This window comes from Rhopilema esculentum, chromosome 11 (assembly GCF_057945365.1).
Source record: "Rhopilema esculentum isolate cy_ngs chromosome 11, ASM5794536v1, whole genome shotgun sequence".
NCBI classification, from domain to species: domain Eukaryota; kingdom Metazoa; phylum Cnidaria; class Scyphozoa; order Rhizostomeae; family Rhizostomatidae; genus Rhopilema; species Rhopilema esculentum.
Window position 1 is genome coordinate 9,271,630 of NC_142825.1, and position 12,463 is coordinate 9,284,092.

The window sequence follows — 12,463 nt, forward strand, 5'->3', positions numbered from 1 at the left end:
GGCGCTTACTTATTTTCCTAGGATTCAATTATACTTATAATTAAATAGAAAAAGGTTACTGGCTCTCTTCGGGACTTCTTTTCTATGCTCTGCGTCATACAAACGATTGAGTGAATGGCTTTACAAACACATTAGATGTTCATGTCCATTTAAAAATTTCATCTAGGCTGAAGTCTTTTTGATCTGCTTTCTAGAATAAAAATGCACCGTATAATTCTAGCTTTTTTCTGGAATTTAAAACGCTACTTTTTTCATGAAAAGACAAACAATTGTGAAAGCTTCAAATAAGAGCAAATTCTAGGAAGGCACTAATACTAACAGAACGAAAAAGAAAAATGCCGGCTTTACCAAAGCATTTTTGATAGACTATGGATTTGATTTGGTGCAAAGGCCAACATTATCTTAAGCTAAATTAACCTGAAAATCATTTCTTTTATATCATTATTCCTTTCTTGATAAATATACTATACCATTTACATTCAATTTCGTATTTTTCACGTTGCATTTTTAAACTAACAGTATAGTCCATAGTTTGTCTTTTTTTGTTTGTCAAATTTTTTTTTTCATTTAATGTAATCTAATCATTTTCTATCATTTTTTCTTCATTGACAAGTTTACTTTGAAGCCCCTCGTGTAGGGGGGGGGGGCGGGGGAGTCATACTGTTCTCAATTAGCCAATTCGGGCAAACTTGCTGAATGAACATTCTAAAGTTCTTTGTTCTTAAATATCCTGCCTCTAGAACAACCATTTGCCAAGCACCTAGAATTTTTCGTATACTAGCAGTCTATATCTAAAAATAAAGCATCTTTTTAATATCCTGGAGTAACATAGCCTGCTTGCAGACTCTGAAATTTAAAAGAGGAGAGAAAGTAGAGTCTGCGCAACAGAGCCGCTTTTCTTGTTCGCTGACATCAACATTTTATTCTGAGCACTAGAACAACAACTCAATTAGCGTGCAATGTTTTTCTGTAATTTTAGTTGTTCAAAAGAACAAACAGACCTACTCTATTATCCTGATACCATTCATTTTATAGTTACTTTTGGAGGCGCCACTTTGAAAACTGAAAAAAAACAATTGAAATTTCCCCAACCAATCAAATTCGGTTCCTTGATTTTGAGGAACCTGTGAACAAGAAAATCGACTCGGCTTCGCAGACTCTACTTTTTCTCCTATTTTCAATTTTGTCAACAGAGTCTGCACGCAGGCTAGGAGTAACATGGTATCTCTGCTTCCTCCTCTCAGAAGCGTTGGCGAGCTTGGCCCTCGGAACGCCCTCGGGACGCCCGCGGGATACATCATTCCTCTTGAATGCTATTATAGCAGGTAGTGAACATGGTGTTCGGATTGATCTGCAGCGTATTTATGAATAGAAGCAAAGCATTGGTTGTCCTAACATTGTTTGATGTCGGGTGCTTCTAGTTTTTATAATAACATGCAAGTCATTGCTTCCTTACGATTTTTATGAACGTTTTATGTGATATTTCAATGACAACTTTGCACTGAAGATTGTGGAAACTTTCGTAACAAGGTATGTATCGCTGGCAATTATATACGTGCATAGCATCTATTTGTAGTCGGCTTATTGTACGAAAACCTGTCAAACCAAGCCGTCAGCCAGTGAATTACCTTGTCTTGAGATATAAAACATCTTTTAGCAGCGATCTTTGCTTTACTGTAAAAATCAAATATCAGTGATTTAACTATTTGCCATCAAAGCTCATTGCAAGTTGAAATGCATTTGTCTGCAGGATCAACACCACTTCGAAATATGTGTGCACAGTACCCCCAAGGGGGGAAGGGGGCTACTCCAATTGAGGCCTGACTAAGTTTTGTTTGATTCGCTAAAGGACTAAAGTGGAATCGCTGAAGTATATTCTTCAGTTGTAATTCAATAAATAGTAAATTTTTATCGACTTTCATGTTCGATGCACAATGCAAAAATTTAAACAGCGGTGCAAATAACGAAGTAAGTTGAGGACTCGAAATTTCTGCTGATTCTTATTTACTGAAAAATTTCGTCGATTTTGAGCACGTTTTTGTCTCAGCAACTTGCTGAATTTTCTAAAATATCAGTTGAAAAACATTTATTTTAGGAGCTTCAAACATTACAGTAGGAAAATAGTCAGATCCAATCCTTTGTTGCAGGTTCATTGAACTTAATTTTTTGACATAATAATGTGTCCTATTAGTGATGACCACATCTGACTTTAAATTGTATGGAAAATGTTAACCATTCTTGTTATATTCCAGGCCATGGAAATGTTTTTAGAAACTATTACGCTTGCAAAAGAGCAGATTGTTGGAGAAAAGTTACCTACAGTGGCTGGGAGGAATAAAGAGAAGCAAGAGGTCTCACAGAATCACAGAAAATTACTGGATGTGGCATGGAAAGTATACGACTTGACATCTGAGATGGCGCACTTGCAAATGGATGTTGACAATTTGGCAAGTAAGGTTATCTCATTGGAAAAAACGTCTGGGAAAAGGAATTCCGAGGGAAAGAGCTCTGGAAAGGAGAATTCCAGAGAAAACAATTCTGAGGGAGATAATATTGAAGAGAGAAATTCTGGGGAAAGAAATTATGTTGAAAAGCATCATAAAGAAAATAACTCTAAGGAAATGGATTCTGGGAAGAGCGAACTTCATCCTTGTGCAGAAAAATCTGAAGAACACATCTTTCGAGATAGCCATAAAATTCATGATAAATACACTCGTGCCAAAAGCTTGAAAAAGCCAAAGTTTTTGACATTCAAGGAGGCTATGGAGGATAAACTAAATGGGAATGTGGAAGCAGACGGCAAAAAAGCTAGCAAAGGAAAGCAGGAAGGACTGTCAATGGACGATTTGTCGTTTTCGATTTTCAAAGAGATCGTAGGCGAAGTTACAGCTGATTGCGTTGGAAAAATAATGGGAATGCAGCAGAAGGAAAAAGCATTTGCATTGAGTGGTGCTGATGCCAGTAAAACATGTAATAAATGGTCCGAAGAGTCCGAATCAATGTTGCACACAGGCTCCACTAGAACAGACAATCAAGCTGGAACAGGAATCAAGTTGGACAATAGCAAACGAGAGTTGGACTCTAAGCCAAGCTATGAAACAATGCTACGTGATTTCTCATTATCCAAATATGCCAAACCTAGCAATAAAGCTGAAATAAGAAGGGTACGATTTAGAAAATCGAGCTCAGTCGATGAGGATGATGAGTTTTTTTCAACACTTAATGACTCTTTATACTTTCATCGCTCCCACATTCAATCTGGAAGTAAACTGGGTCCAAAGATTAGCACACCGTTCGCTAGGCCTAGAAGCTCTTCAATAATCAGCTCTGATGGAAGTGATTTCCTATAGGCAACTTTCAATGGAAAAAATACTCTGAGCTATTTAGGTAGATATGACAGTGTATAATCTAAATATACATTAGCTCACAATTTTAAGCACTAATGCTTGTGATATTATACAAATCTGTTTAATTGGGTTCTCAAAGATGCAATTAAAGGAAAATGTTGAACCTTCTGTATATATTATTCCTTGATATAAAACACAGACTGTTTTGTTTGCGTCTAGATCAGTTCACGCATTTTCCTGTGTTGCAATTTCATTGGTATGTAATATAAACCCTTCTAGCCTTGCCTTAATTTCAAGAATCTCATCATTAAACTTGAAAATGTTCGCTTGCAGCTTTCCCAGCTCAATTTCGAGATCATCCAACGAATGTGTATTCCTTAAATCTACATTTCCGTAAAGAATATTACTTGTCTCTGCGCTTGATAATTTACGATTTAAAAAACGAGCTTTTAAGTTTGCTTTCCGTTCATCATCTTCCTGTAAGAGTTGTTTTAAAGAATGTGACCAACGTCTTCTGCGATTTTCTCTCAAAGTTCGGGATCTGGTCTGCAAGTCTCCCTCCCCTTCTTCTTTAAGTACAATACTATAGTCAACCTGTTGACTGGATTTTTCACATGTATCTTCTTCTTTGAGAAACTCTGGGTTCTCTGCATAAGGAATCTGCTTTTTCGTATATAAACTGACCATTTCAGCATGACTTTTATCCGTCATGGCTGCTGATGATAAAAGCTTGTTTTCTTCAGTACTGCCAGTTTGTTCAACCAACTCGCATCCTTTGCTAACTAGTTTCTTTTCAGCTTTGTTCTTTAATTGCCCTTCTTTCTTATTTTGGCCTGTTTCTTTGTCAGCTTCAGCCATTTTCTTCTCTGTGTTTTTGACATCAAGGCTACTTTCCCTCTTTTTTTCAATAGTTTTTCCTTTCAATGCATCTTTTCTCAATGCCCTGAGCATTTCTCTTTTGTACCTTCTAGGGCCTTCAATTATTTCCACTATGCTTAGCTTTCTATGCCTCTTACTGCCCTTGAGCTTATCCTTGTTCTCTTTTATTCTTTCCATGATTATCTTTTTGCGTATAGACAACTTTAAAATGTCCCTTCAATGCATGCGAAATAGAAAATATATCAAAATGCTAGGTTTACTGAACCTTGGCATCAATGTAGGAACAATGAGAACATCTTTACAGTGAAAATCAATGAGAGCATCCACATTTACCACATGAAATTTGAGTCAGAAGTAGAGACTGGTAAACAAGCTTGAAATGGCATCGTTTTCCATCGAAACATAGACTTTTGCTTGTCGACATCAGTTCACACTGTTGATCATGGTCTAGTTGTTGTTTTATATTGGTGATGTGGAGATTAAGATCTTTTCGATAGAACGAAAGTCTTTTCTATTGTCTCATCAAAGTCGTGACGTTCTGCACAACTCGATTTTACGGTCAAGTTCATTGTAATTGGCTAAAAACGTTTTATGATAATCACCTACTGTGAATGATTTATCCGCTACGTATTGTGCCAACTTGTTTCCTATCGAAACCCTTTTGAAAGTCCATTGAATATAAAAAAGCTGATTATAAAGCTTACGAAAATTGGTACTAGACCCCATATTTGCTTGCCAGGAACAAAACACAAAACGCAGCCTTTTGATTTTAAAGGCATTTCATAAATTTAGACCTTAAGCCTTATACTCAATTTTTTATCCACAATTTAATGATGATGTTGTTTTGGGTCATTTTTTACTGGAATTGCAATAAAAATAGAACTACTTAGGTCTATGTGGTGAATTTTATTAAAACTAATTAGCCTTAACGAAAAAACCTGTGCCCCAGTCCACAAATGCTGCTTCATTAATGGACTGTGCAATATTGATAAATATCTTGTTCACAGTTTCCACCAGAATCTGGTGGTAAGACCCAGGCCTCTGCGTGGACTGTCTGTATAGGAACGACTTTTGGTGTTGATTGGTTCCTATATGATTCCTTTGACTTTCCATCGTTGATGTTTGTTCCAGTCTTATTTAATGTGCAGAGAACACGGAGCCAGTGAGAGAGACAGTGTGTTGCTGTATAATTCTGATCTGATCTGAACTGACCTGACTGACTTTATACAAATTAACATTTATACAATAGTGAAGGGAATGCCCTGTGGTAGGTGATGCCGTAAATGATGTAAGTGGGTGTCATGGTGAAGGCATGGTCGATGAGGAGTAGGAATATGGCCTACACTCTTTTTTCATAAGAACCAGAAAATTTAAGTTCAGGCTGACTGTTCTACATTTTTTCAAAAATCTGAGCCTGGATTGTTCTCAATTTGTTCTTAAATTGATAGGGTGTACGCAGTGCGATAGCTAGCTTTTCAACTCTAGGGTGGCGTTCAGGCCTCATTTGCCAACAAAGTGAGTGAGACAAATTTGAATATTCACCGAAAAAACCCACAAATCGCTAAAAATCCTCGATTTTGAGAAAAAAACGTTGTTCAAAATTGCATTTTGCAGAATCTCGGCCTCAGCTTGTTCTTAATTTGTTTTTAACTTTTGACCAATTTTGAGGCTCCTGTTCTTATAAAATTGTTCTTATAAAAAAGAGTGTACTTTATAATATTGAAACCTCTACATCTCGACAGGATATTTATCAACATTGCACAGTCCACAAATGTGGCAGCTTATTTCTGCCTCATTGGGAGCGCCCATTCGTGGCAGAAAAGAACTAGGCTTAATCCATTTTTGCGTTTACATTATAGTTTGAATATCTTGCTCCGGTTTTGATCATCCGAGAAGACGGTTTTCTCGAAGCCAGGGTGTCAGTACTGTTAGCATGCTTTCAAGTAAGAGGAGTCTGGTCTAAACGAATCAACATAAAAGTAGCTTTTCCCAGACCAATTAAATCACAGATCAGCTAAATTCATCAGGGCTGAAGAAGCACGGAGGCACGGGGGCACGAGAGCACAGTCCCCTCACCTGATTGTAAAAGTGCCCCTTTTTGAAAAATATTGCGTTCTTTTTTTCTCTGCCAGATATTCTGCTTTTAGAAGCAATGTAAAATAACCTAAATCTAGGCGTAGTTGGAAAACCATTCACTGACGTTTCCTTACATTAATACTTGGTCATAATGCAAAAAGCGCCAGCTCATGCGACGAACATTATCAACTGCATAGGAGACTGTCAGTTTGGCGAGAAAAATGTTCTTATGTCTTTAGCAAAAAAGGCAATAGTGAAAGGTCAGTTAAAAACTTTCTTTGTTCATTAATGACCATTAGACACCCAAACCACTGCATGATTCTTTCGATACACAAAGAAAATACTGATGAGATAAACCTAATAACGTTTTTAAGTTTGCTTTGGTAATGAGAAGCACCATTGGCCGATTGTGCGAAGTTGAGTTTTATAGCTTTCAAAAAATATTTCATGAAGGCGGAATAATTCAAGTGGCGTAAGGATGGGAGGGCGCAAAACCAAGGGGTACTAAATTGCTTAAATGTGAAGACAAGTTAATTGCCATATTTCCTCTAATGAACGCCGCCCTCTGATAAACGTCAACCTCTATTGAACGCCGCAACTTGAATAGCGGAGTTCATTAGAAAAAACACCAAACAAGAAGTAACTAATAAGTTATTAGCTCACTATTCAAAAGCTATTAAAGTTGTTTTGTAATAGAGACGAAGGCTTTCACGAAGAGAGGATTGACATTCCTTGACATTCCACAACGTGAACTTCACACAAGCTTTATCATGTGTTTTTGGGAAAAGAGAACATGGTTTTAAGTCTGTTTTTATCTTTTTTCATCGCACTTTTCTTGGCTTTTTTTTATTTGTCAACTTTTTATTTTGTATTAAACACCGCCCTCTGATTAACGCCGCCCTCTATTGAACGCCGCATCCAAAAGTTGGACTTTGCATTAAACGCCGCGGCGTTATTTAGAGGAAATACGGTATAATCTTTTTTCGAATGGGCTTTAGATAATCATAGAGACTGAAACTTTGCTTTGAAAGAGTTGGGGACTTGAATTTGCTCTAAAAATTCGAAAAGTCCTTTCAGTTCTTTACATCAAATTTGAGTTCCATTTTTTAAAGTTTTATTTAATTTTGTAAGTTTGTATGATAGGATCAATGTGGAGTCATTGGTATGTTGCAATAAATCTGAACATTTGTTGAGTATAATGCGCCTGTCACATGTATGGGGAAAGGATGTGTGGCTGCCGCTTAACCTGGGCCAACTCCACTTACATTTCAAATTATAGGAAAAATAGGTACAACTTATTGTAATAGAAATATGATTTGTACATGGAAGAAGAATTGAAAAAATTAAGTATGGTCAATGGTGCGTGGTCCCTAAATGGAGTAAATAGCCATGTCTGCTTTCAGCGAAGATTGCTCTCACTATGTGCAATGTATTTTAATATTTTTATTAATGTCTAAATCAACATGAAAGCTGTATCATTTTTGGCACTAACTAATGATTCGGAAAAAGATGTTTGTACTCTTTTTATTCGTTTGCCCCCGCCCCCTTTTTCAAACCTGCGTCCGGCAGCCCTCATTTTATGCCATCTTTCATCAGACTTTTTATATGCATGCACCTTTCATTTAGATTTATGTGCATGCAGCCAAAACTTTTTATGTAGATTCTTTCTGGTGCAAAGTTGAAAGCCATTAAATAATGGGAATTCTGTCAATGCGCCACGGTGCCTTACAAACCGATTGAAATACTTACTTGAAGTTGCTAGATTTAAAGGCACACAGACTTAAAGGCCTGTGGAGCAAAACTCAAAGGAAAAAGAAAAAGAAGGAGGTGAGGTTGTTGAATTGTGTTTTTTTTATAAGTGACATGTTATAAAGAAATGAGAAGCAAGAAGATTTAAAGCGTTCCATGGTTAACAAGCAGATTAAAAATTGTAAATAGCTACATGTTATTGAAGTATGAAAATAAGGGTGTATGAAAATAACCCAAACAAAGATTTTGTGCTGTTTATTCAACAATAGAAGAAGTGTGAAAGGTAAGATTGGATGAAACAAGAAAAACAAAATGTTGAAGGAAAGTAGAAGTAAATCGGTACCAGTCAGATGAGCTTTATCACCAAAAGATTGCCTACCTTATTGCGATAAAAGAAAAGAGGCTATTGGTGAAGAGGATGAAAAAAATAGAAGAGATGATATCACCTTGTGGAACACCAACATTAACTGAGTAAGATTGGAGAGGGATCCATCAACTCTTGAAGAAAAATCTTGAAAAAGAACAATAAAGTTAAAAACTCTGTGTTTTTAGTTCTAAGGACAAATAAATATATAAGATAGACATTTTCCGTTCTGAATGGTTATTGTCGCTGATACAGACATGCACTGACCACTAGCACATCCATAAAGATGAACGTTTCGTCTGTGCTATGTAATGCAGCCATAGGAGAGTTTGCTTGTATGATATATCAATAGCTATCTTGCTCAGTGGATGTTCATCGTTTTCTGAGATTTTTCAAGAGGCCTTTAAAGATTACCCAGAAAGCAAATGCACAAAAATCAGATCATCCGAACGCAAAAGATTGTAAATATTGTAAATAAAACTTGACATACAAAGGGAATTAATAGAGGAAATGTTACAATATTGCAATATATTAAAATTAACATCGTATGGTAGAGCAAGGCAGGGTATATAATGTCAGATTTATTGTATGTTTCTATCCTACTTACTCTTTCTGGTATTTAGGATGCATTGCTCGTTGTAAACCAGAACTGGGCCTACTGAATGGGCAATCGTGCATAACAAATTGTATAATGATGTATGATGACAAAAAAATCTGCAAGCATTCGCTCGCTTCGTATGGTCTAACAGAAGATTCTACCAGCGATAAAAAGCATTCTATTACGCCATTGTAATTTTCTTCAATTCCCTGCATACTCGTTTCCCGTTTTTGAATTCTAGTGAAGTGGTATTCTTTCTAATGAACTTTTGGATAATTGTCCCCAGGCTCTTGCGTTGCAAAGCTGCATCATTTTCACTTCATTTTTGTATAATTTTACTACGGTAATTTCTGTCGAGACTGCTTTACAGAGCAGAGGGCATCTAAAAATGCTACTAAACAACTAATTACAAGTTATTAAAACAACCAGAAAGGAATGTCCATGCCAAGCATGTTTGACATCTGTGCTCAATTCGTTCCATAGCTTAGGCTTAGAAAATTAAATAGACTTCTGCCTATTTGATGTTTTGAGAAGAGAAACAGGCAGTTTAGTTTTAGTGTTTTATAGCCTCAGTGTATTTTGAATCGAGTATTTTGTAAATAGTTTCGACAGATATATTCAGGTCGGAAGAAGGTTGTAGAAGCAAAAAAAAGTCGAGGAAGGTGACCAAAAATTTGGAAACCTGCGGATGTGAAGAAATCCTGTTTTTAATATAAATTTGTTTGCAGAACTGCTTTGCACTGGAAAATTTAGGCATTAACTTTTTAAAACTTGTATATTTTAATTATGGATACGCTTTTGTTGTTAATTGACTCAAGCATTGAATTTTCCATCTGTCTCAAAAATATCTATAATTTAAAACAAGCTACGATTTTTAATGATTCGAGCACCCCTAATTTCCTGACTATGCCCATTCAAAACCTATTTAAATGAGAACATTTTATAGTAAGATTTTCCTTTTGATGACAACCTTTCTGCACGCATTGTCTTTCGGGTGGAAATAGATCTTGTATATTAGCAACAGAACAGTTTTTAAATATGAATGAAATTTCAAGCGAATAATGTTTTATTAATTTTTCCTTCTATCTTGCTCATCTTTCTTTTGTTTTCCAGCGTTTTTCTTACAATCGGCAATGGCTTCTTGTTGTTCTGCCATGCAAATATGCTTTCGTCTGGTGAGGAAATAGAAGAAAGCATAAGAAAATTTGATTGATGATATCAACGCAGTGTTTCTGAATTATTTATGTTCAAGATTTTCGCAGAACGCCGGAGCAAACATACTCGCTCATTTATAGCCAAGAAATTGCTGTCTGAACGGCCTTGACACGAGCTTCTCATCCACAGAGCCTGCTAATATGCCAACGCCATTAGAGAAGATCACCGAAGCTGCTCAAATGTTGAGAGTTCCCTCGTTACCTGTTCGACACATGCTCTTTTCGACACAAAGAGTTACAGGTAACATTAGATAAAAAGACGGAAAATTATTCAAACCTTTCCTAATTATAATAACATTGATTTAAGTATTGATCTAGCCGTCTACGCACGTCAGTGGACTGTTTATAACGCTCTCGTTACTTGATATATGAAATAAAGAACTTGATGTGGCAGCAGGTACCCGACTAAAAATGAATGACAATCTTTCCCTCGGTCCAAGAGAGTTTTGCTTGGAAATGGGTATAAACACTACATCAAGCAGGTTGCCGTTGATTGTTATTCAAACGCCAGCTGAAGTCGAAGCCGGGCTGTGCAAATACTGGTCAAATGATGACCCATTCGTACAGGGAAACCGCGAAAATAGCGAGAAGCGAGAGGATTACGAAGACCAAACAACGGGATTAAGCCAGGAACAAATGCTCGGGTTTTGCAACTTTGCAACTACACCGAACAAAAGTTTGTCAGCTTTTTACAGCAGTTTCTCGACTTTTTGCAACAGTGGTCTAGCGACGGGTATTCCTACCTTTCAATTTTCAAACAACGGAGGGGTACATGTTGATGCTTGCAGTGAATTCAGAGCGCGTCGACCAAGTGCTCGAAGAAACAGACTCGTTCGAAACAAAGCGAGGAAAAATGCCTCCAACGAGCACAAGACTACAGTTGAAGACGCATTACTGGCCTTTAAAAAAATGAAACTGCACACAGACGAGGATGATGTTTGAGACCTAGCCATGTCAAAGTTGAATATAATAAAGTATTAATGTGGGCATTTTCATGGCTCCTCCATTTAGTGTAAGTTAAATTAGTGTGCGCAAATATACTTATAAATAGTTTAAGAAGAAGATATTAGTATAGGGTCTGTTGTAAGCAAAGGGTAATTGTACATAAAACATGAATGCTAACGTGCAGGTCGCGTTAAAGTCACGTGCAGATGAACAAGTTGCTAGAGAAATAGCTAACACCTGCTAGCTTCAAAACGCTGGAGGAACTTCAGTTTTCGCAATCTGAAAATAAACTAAACTTCCTAGAATTGACTAAACTGGTAATTATCTAAATACCAACGTCTTTGCCTAAAAAGAATATTTTAGACAATCGAGACTGCATTTTAGTTAAGTGACTTATTTGTATTTAAGGCTTTAATTTAAAGCAAGGTTTTTTGTTTGGTATTGTACATTTGGCACAAAACAGCGGAAAAATAGCTATTTCACAATTTTGTGCCATCTTCAAATTTTGCAGTGCTAAAAACTAATTTGGTTATTGTATATTTATTTTTAAAAGGGATTTTTTTCTTAAAAAAAAATTTGTAGAAAACTATCACATAGACCTATCTATCGAAAGGAGTAGAAAGTAAACATTTTTTGTCAAGGGAATTTGTTCTTGGGAACAGGTATGCAGTTATCTCTGTCCAGTCTTTCCTTGACCTTGGACAACAGTAAAGCATTTTTTATAGTATTTCAATGCATCGCAGAATGTTTCATCAGCAAATGACTAATTTGCGCATACTTTTCTCTTTTTTCACCTACGCAGTCGGTTTATTATGGCAGCCTTTGTGCTTTATGTCATTCCCTATATTTTTCTTATTATCGACGTGGTTCCGTCAGACAGTCTCAGGCATCTATACATTGAACAACCCTGTTCAGTAAGAGCAGAAGATAGTTGTTTGTCTACAAGATTTTTTAAGCAAGTTGCTTATGTTTTAAAATTTGAGATTATCGTGCAAGGAACAAAAATGAATTCAATCCAATCTTCTGTAGCCATTCACATTGTTTTAAAACGAAAAAAGATCTTCTTAACGTATTCTATTACGATGATCTTGATGGTCCATGAAGCAATATATGTTAAATCTATCCAATAAAAAATGCTAGCTGGAAATGTACCTAAAAGTTTGTCAAAATTTTAGCAGGCAAAAGACAATTTGGGTCCAGTTTTACGATTATGTGTATGGGAAAAGAGAGTTTTAGATAAAAATTAAACTTCAGAACTTATCTTAGTCTATTGAATTCTATGTTGTCACCA

The 12,463-nt window shown here is 36.3% G+C and overlaps 1 protein-coding gene across 1 annotated transcript; it reads left to right on the forward strand.

Annotated features, from left to right (window-relative positions):
• Positions 1-1,306: 1,306 nt before the first annotated feature.
• Positions 1,307-3,379, forward strand: LOC148958981 (uncharacterized). The gene is made up of 2 exons (XM_089111576.1): positions 1,307-1,530; positions 2,253-3,379. Exon 2 carries the CDS (start codon positions 2,256-2,258, stop codon positions 3,348-3,350), a length of 1,095 nt encoding a protein of 364 aa, XP_088967702.1. The 5' UTR covers positions 1,307-1,530; positions 2,253-2,255; the 3' UTR covers positions 3,351-3,379.
• The last annotated feature ends 9,084 nt before the right edge of the window (positions 3,380-12,463 follow it).

What these genes read in the sequence shown, in the direction of transcription:
- LOC148958981 (XM_089111576.1), top strand. Translation starts at nt 2,256, where the DNA reads ATGGAAATGTTTTTAGAAACTATTACGCTTGCAAAAGAGCAGATTGTT.